At 40.0% G+C, this 12,086-nt stretch overlaps 1 protein-coding gene across 1 annotated transcript in view; it reads left to right on the top strand.

Annotated features, from left to right (window-relative positions):
- STMN2 (stathmin 2) overlaps window positions 1-9,153 on the top strand; it is a 52,912-nt gene extending 43,759 nt beyond the window's left edge. The window contains exon 5 of the mRNA XM_045063180.1: window positions 7,793-9,153. Coding sequence (XP_044919115.1) covers window positions 7,793-7,852 — 60 coding nt within the window. The 3' untranslated portion in view covers window positions 7,853-9,153. The remainder of the gene's footprint in view (window positions 1-7,792) is intronic.
- The last annotated feature ends 2,933 nt before the right edge of the window (window positions 9,154-12,086 follow it).

The following is a 12,086-nucleotide window of genomic DNA, read 5'->3' as shown; positions in this document are numbered from 1 at the left end:
GCTAGGAATGGGGCACACTGGCCATATTCCAGTATTTTCCATTAAACCTTAGTATTCAGTGCAAGATTTATATCATCAACAACCAGGACCATAATTGTTTTTGAAATGACACATATACAAGTAGATAGCATGTCCCTCTTGATTGACATTATAAAATGGCACATGAAATTTGCATGTTTTAACTAGTATTTCCAGAAGTGTTGGATTTTAATAGGCAATTTCTTTTTCTCTGTGTGTTTCTCTTCACTCACTCCCTGCCCAGGACCTTGCACTCTTCCCCATTCTCACCCAGATTTAGTCTCTACCCCCTTTCAGACACACAGATGCATACAGACATGCAGTTTGTCCTGGAAATAATCAACTTGTGGACAGCTTAACATTCCTGACATCAAGCTGCAGAATCTCCACGGGTAGAACCTATTTTTTTTTTAATCCTCTGGATGACTCCAATATTTAGTCAGGTTTGATAACTAGGGGTTGTAGCCTATTCTGATTTAAATCTCAGCTGACAATATTCTTTTTTTTTTTTTAAGATTTTATTTATTTATTTAACAGGGAGAGAGAGACAGTGAAGAGAGAGAGACAGTGATAGAGGGAACACAAAAAGGGGGAGCTGAGCAGGGAGCCTGATCCTGAGCTCAGTCCCAGGACCCTGGACCAAAGGCAGACGCTTAAGGACTGAGCCACCCAGACTTCCTCAGCTGACAATATTCTATCCCATGCTGAATGATACAATGCAGATCATTTTTAAGACCATATTTCCTCTGGTATTTCACAGTCACAGAGACATTTTTCAAATCTAATGAGATCTTTGGCCAGTGTTACCCAAGTTCTATTATCTTTTCCCTGAAGTCGAGAGATTTCTTAGGTAATACCAAATTTACTTCCTTTTGATGTATTTTAAATATGTGTTCTCTTTCTTAAAATAATACAAAGTAATTTTTTTTTTATTAATACCAGTATCTGGCCTTCTGTTTGAATGAAGTTACTGCAATGAGATTAAAATTACAAAGAGAATCAGTAATAAGAATCATGTTGAAAATGCATGAAAGTGCTAACATACATAAGTTATTCTGGAATCTGATACTTCAATAGATGTTTACCACTGAAAATGAAACCTATTAGTGAGCCATTCAGTGAGTATTGATCGAGTACTGACCATGTGCTTAGGAACCTGGAAGGGAATGTAGTATCAAAAAGCATTAACTAATCATCTTTCTCCCTGTGCAGACAATATAAAACCCAGCAATAAATGACCTAGCAACAAAAATTAGAGAATAAGTCAATGTATCATAATGGACCAATATAAATACTAAATAAAAAAACACTGGGAAAATGTTAATAAAAATAAATCCACATCGAGGCTAACACACTAAATTCCCACCATTTGACAGGCCTCACTGACCCTATCCATTAACCAGGAGACATGATACAATTCCATGTTGAGTTCTTGCCAGCACTTTGCCCCACCCCCCACCACCCTCCCCCACACCCCTCAAGTAAGAGAACAGAGCATCCGAGCAGAGCATGTCTTCGTGTGGTATTCGTGGCTTCTTTGGTGTCATTCACTGATAAATTTCACAGACTTCTTGGAGACCCAGCCATGCTAGACTCAAGATCTTTAGCTAGAACTGAAAGCCTAAAGCAAAAGCCATCTCAATTGAACTTTAGAATCTCTGAAGTGCTCTTTAAGCAAAGAGATTTTTATTTAATTATCTGGGATGGGACCCAGAGATCAGCATTACTTTTAAAATTTGCCAGTAGGTGCTAATATTTAGCAGGAGTTGAAAGCTACTGAGCTAAAGACTTCTTTTTTTTTTTTTTAAGATTTTATTTATTTTATTTGACAGAGAGAGAGATCACAAGTAGGCAGAGAGGCAGGCAGAGAGAGAGGAGGAGGAAGCAGGCCGAAGGCAGCGGCTTAATCCACTGAGCCACCCAGGCGCCCCGAGACTTCTTAAATATGCTTTGTTAGGTTTTCATTATATTTAAAGATTATAAAATAAGATTATAGAATATAAAATTATATTTAAAGATTATTTTAATTTATTTATTTGACAGAGATCACAAGTATGCAGAGAGGCAGGCAGAGAGAGAGAGAGTAGCTGAGAGTCCCCACTGAGCAGAGAGTCCAATGCGGGGCTCAATCCCAGGACCCTGGGATCATGACCTGAGCCGAAGGCAGAGGCTTTCACCCACTGAGCCACCAGGTGCCCCCATAAATTATATTTAAATATTTTTTACCTTTGTTCCATAAAACTGTTCTTTTTTCCTTCAGATAAGAATGTGACACTTTTTTTTTTAATTTCTGTTTTCATAACACCTCATCTCAACACTCCAGCTTATTATATAGAAAAGAATCAAATGTGGAGAAAGGTGTGGAAAAAAGAATGCCTAGGCCACGAAGACCTACACTAGGCTGATCTGTTTATGTCACTCAGATCGAAATTATACATACCCAATAGTCTTCAAATTGAGTGACATAAATTGTCATATCTAGGACTCAAAACTGTAGTCTCTGGGTTAATTGACACTCTGGTGTGGGGCGCCTGGGTGGCTCAGTGGGTTAAATAAAGCCTCTGCCTTTGGCTCAGGTCATGATTTCAGGGTCCTGGGATCAAGCCCCGCATTGGGCTTTCTGCTCAGCAGGGAGCCTGCTTCCTCCTCTCTCTCTGCCTGCCTCAACGCCTACTTGTGATCTCTGTCTGTCAAATAAATAAATAAAATCTTTAAGAAAAAAAAAAATTGACACTCTGGTGAAGTTTCAAATGTTCTTACTCTTGGAATAGTGTAATAGAAAGAGACACAGAGACAGAGACAGAAAGAAAAGCACCGGTTCCTGCCACACAGAAAGGATTAAAGAGACACTTTCTTCCTCCCCTAACATGTCCTTCCTCCCCTAACGCTGGACAGTATCCTGCAGAAAATTCACCAGCTGCCCCTTCAGGAGCCCTGAAGAGCAACAGCTCTCTCCTCAGACCCATACAGGATCTGTAGTGGGTAATTTTGAAAAATCAGTTAAAGCAGGTCTAATCATTTTAACAATAATACATACATTCATTAAACACAGAACTTTAACATCAAACATTTAAATGTATAGCCAGTTACCAATCTTTTGATGTAGACCAAGACCTTTGTGAGAAATGGATCGGTTAATAGGGGTGCCATGTCCTTTTTTTCTCCCATTTTCCACCTATATCCTCTTAGCCATGTTTTACAGTTTTAATTTCTTTAAAACTGGGTGAGAACTTCTGTATAATAATATGGATACATAGAATCTTTACAACTTTTCTTTTTTACAGTTTCCCCTCGCTTTTACAGTTGATCCACTATCTGATCATAATTCCCTTTCCTGAGTATTTCCAAAGCTTTCCCTCCACCCTCACAATTTTCTATTACTATAATATTTAACTGAATCATATAATGAAATTCTCAACTAGCTGGTCGAACAGGCTGGAAATATCACTGACTGCAAGCAAGCTATATAGCTCAACCAGTGAGAGGAAAAGTATGTGGAGATAATAGAGAAGAGGCTCCCAGCCTCACAAACAACCCAACATTTAGGAGGTTCCAAGATAATGGGGGGAATGGAGAATGTTGTTTAACCTAGCAGGTCAATTGAGAGGACTTCTGCTGAATCTGGTTGAATTCTCCACTTAACTCAAAGTTGTCACATCCTCTTGCTTTGATAACACAACGCCACCATTCACTAGCCCCTGCCAAGACAGCTCAGATCATAATATTGTGACAAGAGACCAGAGGAGCTTTCCATGGTGTTCAGGGGTGAGAGAAGCAAAAAAACACAGACGACCTTGACAGCTACTTTACCTAGCCAACCACAAAGGATAGCACTTAGGAAATAAGGGACATTGTCTTACTATAGTTGATAAATTTCACCTCTAACAATATAGAAAAGTTGAACTGAAACATCATAGCCTTTATTTCAGTGACAATCACATCACATAACATGATATAACTTAAAATAATAAAAATATTTTGAGAGAATGTTATATAACTTTAAATCAAGATTTTAGCCATTATTAGTTTTCATCTATTGTCAAGTTTTATTCTTCTCATCTGACTTTGTTTTTTTGGGGGGGGTCATTCTCATTCATAAGTGCCACTTATGAAACTATTTACTGTTGAACATGTCTGATGAAAGACTAATGAAAGGAAAAGGAGTTAAACCCAGCCATTACTGATTGGTTCCTGTAGACCAACCATTTTGAGTGTACTATTGCACGTAATCCAAACAACAACCCTGAAAGGAGATCTTGTTACCGTCCCCTAGAGAGATTACACCATTTGGTCAAGATCACAAAGCTAAGTAGACCACAGAGTCTAGATTTGAACCCACATCTTTTTGATTCCCAGTGTCTGTACTAAGCTAAAACAGCAATTCTTTGTCAATCATCAAACACTGCTCAGTAAGAAAGCTGGGCAGTACCATTGGGAGTTTATACTCAGTGACCACTGTCATCTTGATATAAATGAAAACATGCCTTCCGGGCACTCACAGCTCACTCTTGATCCCTCTTTTATTTTACAAGTTGCCTGTTCTTTTGTCAAAAGAATTCTTGATGACACCAATTGACCTCGTGGGGCATTTAAATAGATTCACCTAACAAAATTTCATAGATGGAACTGATAGTCTAGGTCATCTAATTCAAATCCCTGGTTTGTATTTGATATCTAGTGAGGAAAAGGAGACATTAAAATGTAAAGGGAAAAAAGAAGGAAGACCTCAAAGAAATCTCTAATCACATATTCTTAAGGAATCAGAATTTTTCCTAATTTTTTCCTTTAATACATGCTTGTATCACACAGTTGCATACAATGCTAAAAGATGATGTATTACACCTCCCTTATATAGACAGGAGGAAGGAGGGAGATTGCAGAGAACTTGGTAAATGTAGTTCTGCTTCAGTCTTTCTTGCCAAGTGTCTGATAGCACCCACCAAGTAGTAGAAGGTCAATAATGAGATGCATCTTATCAAAGAATAGCCTTGACTTTTGAGGAGCTATCTCAGAGTATCACAACTATGTCAGTAACCTCTGACAATTAGAGTTTCCTGATTTAAAAAAAAAAAAAAAAAAAACTGTTGAAAAACTCCCACATGTCTGCCCTTTGATTCTCCCACATTGTTGTTGTTGTTTTTTTTAATATTTTATTTATTTATTTGACAGACAGAGGTCACAAGTAGACAGAGAGGTAGGCAGGGGCGGGGGTGGGGGGAAGCAGGCTCCCTGCTAAGCAGAGAGCTCGATGTGGGGCTCAATCCCAGGACCCTGGGATCATGACCTGAGCCAAAGGCAGAGGCTTAACCCACTGAGCCACCCAGCTGCCCCTCTCCCACATTCTAATAGGAAGTGAAAGTACAATTTCATGGGTATCTCTTTGGTGATTTGAATAGAAAGTTTTCAAATAATGTATTTAGTAAAATACCTGAAAACAGACAATATTTTTCCTAGAAACTCAGAATTTATTTAATTTCCCTTTTTTAATGTTTATCTCCAGCTCACAGATGTAGTTGTTCTTTCCTATAGCAAAACCTGTTTCCTTACAACTAATTTTGAGTTTCGTAAGAAGTGCGCTCCAGAGTAGCCCAGTAATATTAATTATAATGCTCCCTGTTAGAAATTGGAATTTGTATCAACCCTTATGCTTGGGTGTCTGCTATTTTGCTCAAGTATACTGATGGTCTGGACTTTTTCTCAATTTTTATCAGAGCTCAGCTCTAATTAGCTTCTTTCTGCCTGAGAAAGGTTTTGCTTATCGTTTTCCTTGTAATGGCGGGAAAAAGGAAGGAAGGAAGAGCCAGTTTTATCCCTGCCCCTTCCTCAGTGACATTTCTGGATGGGACAGAGGTGACTTCCCTAACAATGCTTTTTTCTCCTTCTCCTCATGGCTCTTCAACAAACACAAAAAGCTCATTTAAACCAATTAAATAAAATTGTGTTTCAACTCTCTAGAGTCAACTTCCTGTTTGCTCCAGTTCTTACTTTAAAGGAAGTGTCAGATGTTATATGCCTTTTTGTCCCAACACCTACATTTGAAAAGACACATTTTTCCTCACAACTATTAAATTTTTTTCCTTCTGCTAACAGTGAGTTTGTACAGCAGTGGTTAACAGAGTGGGCTGTAGAGACAGGCTTCCTGAGGTGGAGTCCCAGCTCTGCCGCTTGTTAGTTCTGTGGTCCTGGACAAATGAGGTAGGCTTTCCGTGCCTCAGTTTCTTCATCTGTTAAGTGGGAACCAGAATGACATTTCTACCATGGGATTGTTGTGAGGAAGAAAGGGAACTTAACAGATAAAAATCTGTATTTATGCAGAACTGATTCCATATTAAGTTCTAATAAATGCTCAGTATTATAAAGAACACAGCAGAGACTCCTTGAGATTACTGGAGTTTAATGGTAAGATTTACTTTATAGTTGGTCCAGGTCTTTGCCCCTGAACTAAGGGAATCCATAGAGCCACAAGAAACTTCTGGAACTGCAGGGAAAAAATGGGAATGTAAATAATATTCTAATTAGAAAAAGAAGTAATACTAGTAACCATTAGCGTTTTAAAATTTCAATTCAACAAGCAATTATTTAGTACCTATGATATGCAAGACAAGGGGATTATAGTCATTTGGTACAGAACCATGTACTGAAAAATACCTGATCCACCTTTCCTCTCAGTTCCCTCCACAGTAAGCTCAGTTCCCAAACCAAACTTAGCACCTCAGTCCCTCACATAAATAAACATCCACCAATTACAGGCTGAACGTAGAACACTCTGCTATGCTCAGCAAGGTATAGCATAACTTATATAGTGAGAAAATATAGTCCTGGCCCTCAATGAGCTTATATATAAGCAACTACTTATATATGGTAACTATATATATATATAGTTATATAGTTATATGGTGAGAAAATAGAGTCCTGGCCCTCAATGAGCTTATATATAAGCAACTACTTAACACAGAAGATGAGACAAGCACAGAAATGCCCATAGTACAAGTTAAAACAAAATGGCTGCCACATATAAGCAAACAGTTATGCAGGTGTTCAAAAGGAAGGTAAGATTAATTTTATTTTGTGGTCTCCTGAAAATCTTCATGGAAGAAAACGTGACTGCTACGGGCTTTAAAGACTAGGTTTAAGATCCTGACCAAATAGAGACAGAAGACTAGGAATCTCAAGCATTAAAAATTCATGAAAAGACAACTCCATTATACAAAAGCCTCGGCTTCACGTGGAAAGGAGAAGAATGGTGGGCAAGGCTGCAAAGGTGATTTGGACAAGCTTTGAAAGGCCCTGACAAACAGGGTAAGCATTTAGGAAGCGCACAAAAAGTTTTGCAACTAATCCTCTCAAAGTATCCACCAGCAATTATAAAGCCCTTTATATATATTTGGGAAGTGGGGGGAAAAAAACACCATTAAAAATGACAGGGTAAACAACAATGTGATGTTTTATTGCTATTTTCTGGATCTAGGACAGTAGTTGGCATATTCAAAATTCTCTTAATCATAGACCTTCTGATCATGATTTTGATCAAATATGGTGTGAAGGTCTTTTTAGTCTCCATAAGTCTTATACGGTTTTCCCTAACGTGACACTTCCTGGGTCTCCTGTGGTCATTTATCATGAAATGCGAAAATTTCCTAAAGATAGACACCAAACAACTGGGTGATGTCCAGTGAGATGCAGACTGTGGAAAGGAGTAGGCAGTCCTTCCTGGTTCTCTGTGGAGCAGACAGCCAGGCTCTGTGACGTTGCTTCTCCCTTTGGTGTTTTCCAGGAGAGGCATGCTGCCGAGGTGCGCAGGAACAAGGAGCTGCAGGTTGAACTTTCTGGCTGAAGCGATGGAGGGATGGCACGCCCCACCGTTAGTAAATCCCCCTGCCTATATTATAATGGATCATGCGATATCAGTATGGGAAATGTATGACATGGTTTAAAAAGAACTCATTATAAAAAACAAAAAACAGAATCAAAAATTAAAAAAAAAATTCAATGCGGTCTCTTTGCAGAATGTTTTGCTTGATGTTTAAAAAATACCTTGGATCTTATTTTGTAAATACTTACATTTTTGTTAAAAAATACAAGTATTGCATTATGCAAGTTATTTCATAATCTTACATGTCCTGTAACAGGCTTTTGATGTTGTGTCTTTCCACTCAAATGAATTTGCTAGGTCTGTTCTTTTTGAAGCCCTCATGTTGAACTCCATTCCCTGCCCTTTTCACACCAACAGAAAAATGAGGTCAGTAGACAGTCCATGGTGCTAGAAACCCACCATTGCCTAATGACCTAGACGGCTTTGTAATATCTGAACTTGACTAAGACCATGCCTAGGTTACAGGTATTAATTACAATTCCACGCAAACCTCCACATTTGTTCACTCATAATCTACTAACTGCCTAGAAACTACAAAACCAGGCTAAGAAAAAACAAACACACACCAATCATAGCATTTACTTCGGCTTCTCCTGGATTATGTGCTACAAATGTGCTTTGGCTTTAGAAAGGGATGGATGAGAAGACAGATCTGAGATCAGTCTGGGTAGAAGCAAAAAGTCGAACCTTTTAAAACTGCTGAACACAGATCCAAATCCCAGTGGTTCAAGCAGCCACGAATTCGCTCTTCATGAAGTGGGCTTAATTCTCTAGTTTAAGTTCTTTTGATGGAATGAATTACTTAATGTGTCAGGTGGCTTATTTGTGGATGCCATGATTGATGATGTCATTTTAAGCTCTTACCTATAGTACAAGTACATGATGCTACTGAATATTTTTCCACTTGGAAACTGTGAGCTGGTTGTTGCATTAAAACACACATACGAACAAGGTCAAAAACACTGCGGACTTTCACTCAAGCTGGTCTTTCTCCCCAGTGTGAGGCAATCCTGCCTGTTAAAATAAAAAGAAACTCCATCTGTGAGGGCTGGTACAGCTAAGGGGGCTAGGCAGGGCATTTGTGCCAACTAAGAATCACCAGACACCCACCATAAGTACCTATCGCAGTTTTGAAGTCGTTTCTCCCCCAAATCCCAACTCCTGAAGGTTGCTGCCTGCATATTTACTCTTCATTAGTGCTATTTTCCTGTGTCATTGTGAGCAAGCTGTGATTAATAAAGAATTGGAGTTCTGTGAACTAATAAAGGTTCGGTCTGGTCTCTTGCCCCTGTACATATCTGACCCCAGAGTTCAGATTTCCAAAGAGTAGCCATGGGATTAGACAATCTCCAAAGCCAAGAGACAATAATTAGTGTTTGAAGGAAACCAATGCCCTGCTGATTCACTTCCCTTCTGGGGCAGCAGGTGGCCTCTCTCTTCTCTCTCCCTCTGACAGGCCAGCCCGGCAGGGGAGGTCTTCAATCTGTTCCCCTTAAAAAAAAACATTCAGGGCTGAAGGAGATAACCTTAGGTTCAGATTGATCATTCTGAGAAAGAGACCCCCTTGCAAAGCATTTGGGAGGTTCCTGGCACACCTTGCATTCTCCCATGTGGCCCCAGACCCCCTTCGCCAGTCTGTGAGATGTGATTTCCCTGCCATGCTGCTGAATTTTGCACTGCCAGGAAGCGCACGGCACACATGGACACAGCGGGGTCCTGTCAGTGACCCAGATGGATCCTCCAGGACCAAATGAACCACATCCAGGTTTAGCAGAACATCATAAATAATTGAAACCACACAGACTTATGAATAAGTGAACTGGGCTATCGTCCATAGAAGCACTAACAAGCCAAGTGTCGGGGGCAGGCCACCTGGTCCCTGCCTTGACTAGCCTCTGTTTGCAGGACTCTAATGCTGCAACCCTCAAGACGCATGCTTACAAACGTGGGCGCCATTATCTTCCTTTGGGAAATCTATTGCAGCTTCTGATTAGCATAAAGTGATCTGTATTTTCATACTGATTTTTATGTAACTTGGTTCATAACTTTTTTATATAACGTTATTTGAAGGGCTCCCCTCAGACTGGACCCTGTGATTAAGCCCTGAAAACACGAAAATGAGTGACCACAAGAAGCTCACAGTTTAAGTGCTTATTTTTGGCTCAGAACTAGCAAGTAAGATATTTTGGTCTGTCTTTTCAGCATACTGAGGGGAAACATAGTTTCTGTGAAGTTTTCTGAAATATTAGAATTAATCGACAAACCCCTCACACTACTTTATGGGATCCTAAACTGGAAATGCTGACCATTCCAACTGCCCCATCCCAAAGGTAAAGAGACTAAGGCACAGAGAGACAGAGAAGTTTAAGTGATTTTGCTCCACGTCACAAGGCCCACTTAATGGGATTTCTCTCCTTATTAGTAGCTCATCAACAGACCATCCTCAAATCTTTCCACAACATTGAGGATACGTTATGTCTTTGAGGCTCCCCTAGACAACTGGTTCCCAAATTTTGGCACACTTCAGAGTCATTTGGAGGGCTTGATAAAAACAGATTGTTGAGCTCCAACCCCAGAATTTCTGATTCCTGAGGTCTGTGTGGAAACCTGAGAATGTGCATTTCTATCATGTTTCCAAGTGGTACTAGTGCTTTTTGTCTGCAACCTCACTGGAGAGACCCCACCACAAAATCGATTTGGTATAGATGCGTGGACTCTGGGCAATGGCCACAGTCATGATACTGTTTCAGTCAGGGCATGTTCCACTGAAGTGGGGCGTGAAAAGAAACTCCATCTTTCTCAAAAAAAAGTAGAAGCAGAACCCAAAGGAATCCAAGAAGAAGAAAAAATGAACAACTACATCTTGCAGGTTAATAAAACACCAGAAAGAAAGCATCTAAGAGACAGTTGAGGTCAAGGAACCAATAGTCTTGCGTCTCCTGTCATTTAAAACATCTAAGATGCTCCTCACCCTTTAAGAGTTGAACTACATGCTCTTTGCAGGGATGATGTCATTTTGTGAATTATCCAGGTCATTAGTCTTATTCCACTTATAATTTTTTTTTTAACAGAGTCTGTTTTCCTCAGGACTATGTTTAAATTGTATATATGACTGAAATGCACTCTGAAGAAAATTCATGTAATCTCATTGGTTTAAAGATTTACCCTCCTCTCTTGTTTCTTCTGTACTGAAAAATACATGGCACAACTGAGGGTTGACAAATGCTGTTTTCTCTGGAGGCAAACACCGGCCTTTACAACACTTCTGAGGAGAAAACTAGGCAAAAACATATGGATAGTGATCCACCATTCCTATCCCACTGAGGGAAAAGATGAGAAGGAGGAGACATGCATCCTGACATTAGCAACCAAATAATCAATCACCTTGTGTGTTCCCAGCCCTGAACAAGCATATCTTTGAGTTCTAATCAGGCAATTTGCTGAAAATTCCTAAGTCGAACACACAATCCAATGCAAAACGAAGATTCTCACGCTCCTCCCCCAAATTACTGCAGTCATCTTGGATCCCTCCCTGTCCCCACTACCCACCTCCTGCTGAAATCAAGTAGCATCAATGTGACCTCCACACGGTCCCTCATTTCTTACTTCTTTTCTATTTCCATAATCACTGCCCTAATTTGGGTTGTATTAGCCTCTTACAACAACAAACATGTCTCCTTCACTCCAAGCTGCACTCCTCTGCAAGGCATTAAAAGTGCTTCACTATCCCCCTCATTTGTCAAGAACATTACTCCCCTTGGACACCAAACTGTTCACTCTGACAAGAAACTTATGGTCTCTATGCACATACTGCACTCTGTCTGGAACTATCTTCACTACAAATGAGCCAGAAGATGCTAGATCAGGCTATGATAAAACCCACAAAATCTCAGGCTAGTAAATCACAGTTGTGTACTTCCTGATGCACGGCCAGTGTGGGTCACAATGGACTCTGCGTCATTCCTCGCTCTGCACTGCAGGCCAGGGAGCTGCCTCTGTGAGACACTGCCGGTCACTGCAGAAAAGGGGAAGTGAAATCAGGCAAATCATGCACTGGCTCTCCTAAGCTTCTACCCAGAAACAGCCCACATCACATTTCATTGGCCAAAGCAAGCTATATGTCCACGTTTAACTCCAGAGTGCAATCCCAACATAAACTCAGAAGGAAGAAAGCCAGGAATATTTCACAAACAGC

This window comes from Mustela putorius, unplaced genomic scaffold (assembly GCF_011764305.1).
Source record: "Mustela putorius furo isolate JIRA1106 unplaced genomic scaffold, ASM1176430v1.1 tig00003846_pilon_pilon_pilon, whole genome shotgun sequence".
NCBI classification, from domain to species: domain Eukaryota; kingdom Metazoa; phylum Chordata; class Mammalia; order Carnivora; family Mustelidae; genus Mustela; species Mustela putorius.
This window is presented reverse-complemented; position numbering and strand designations above follow the sequence as displayed.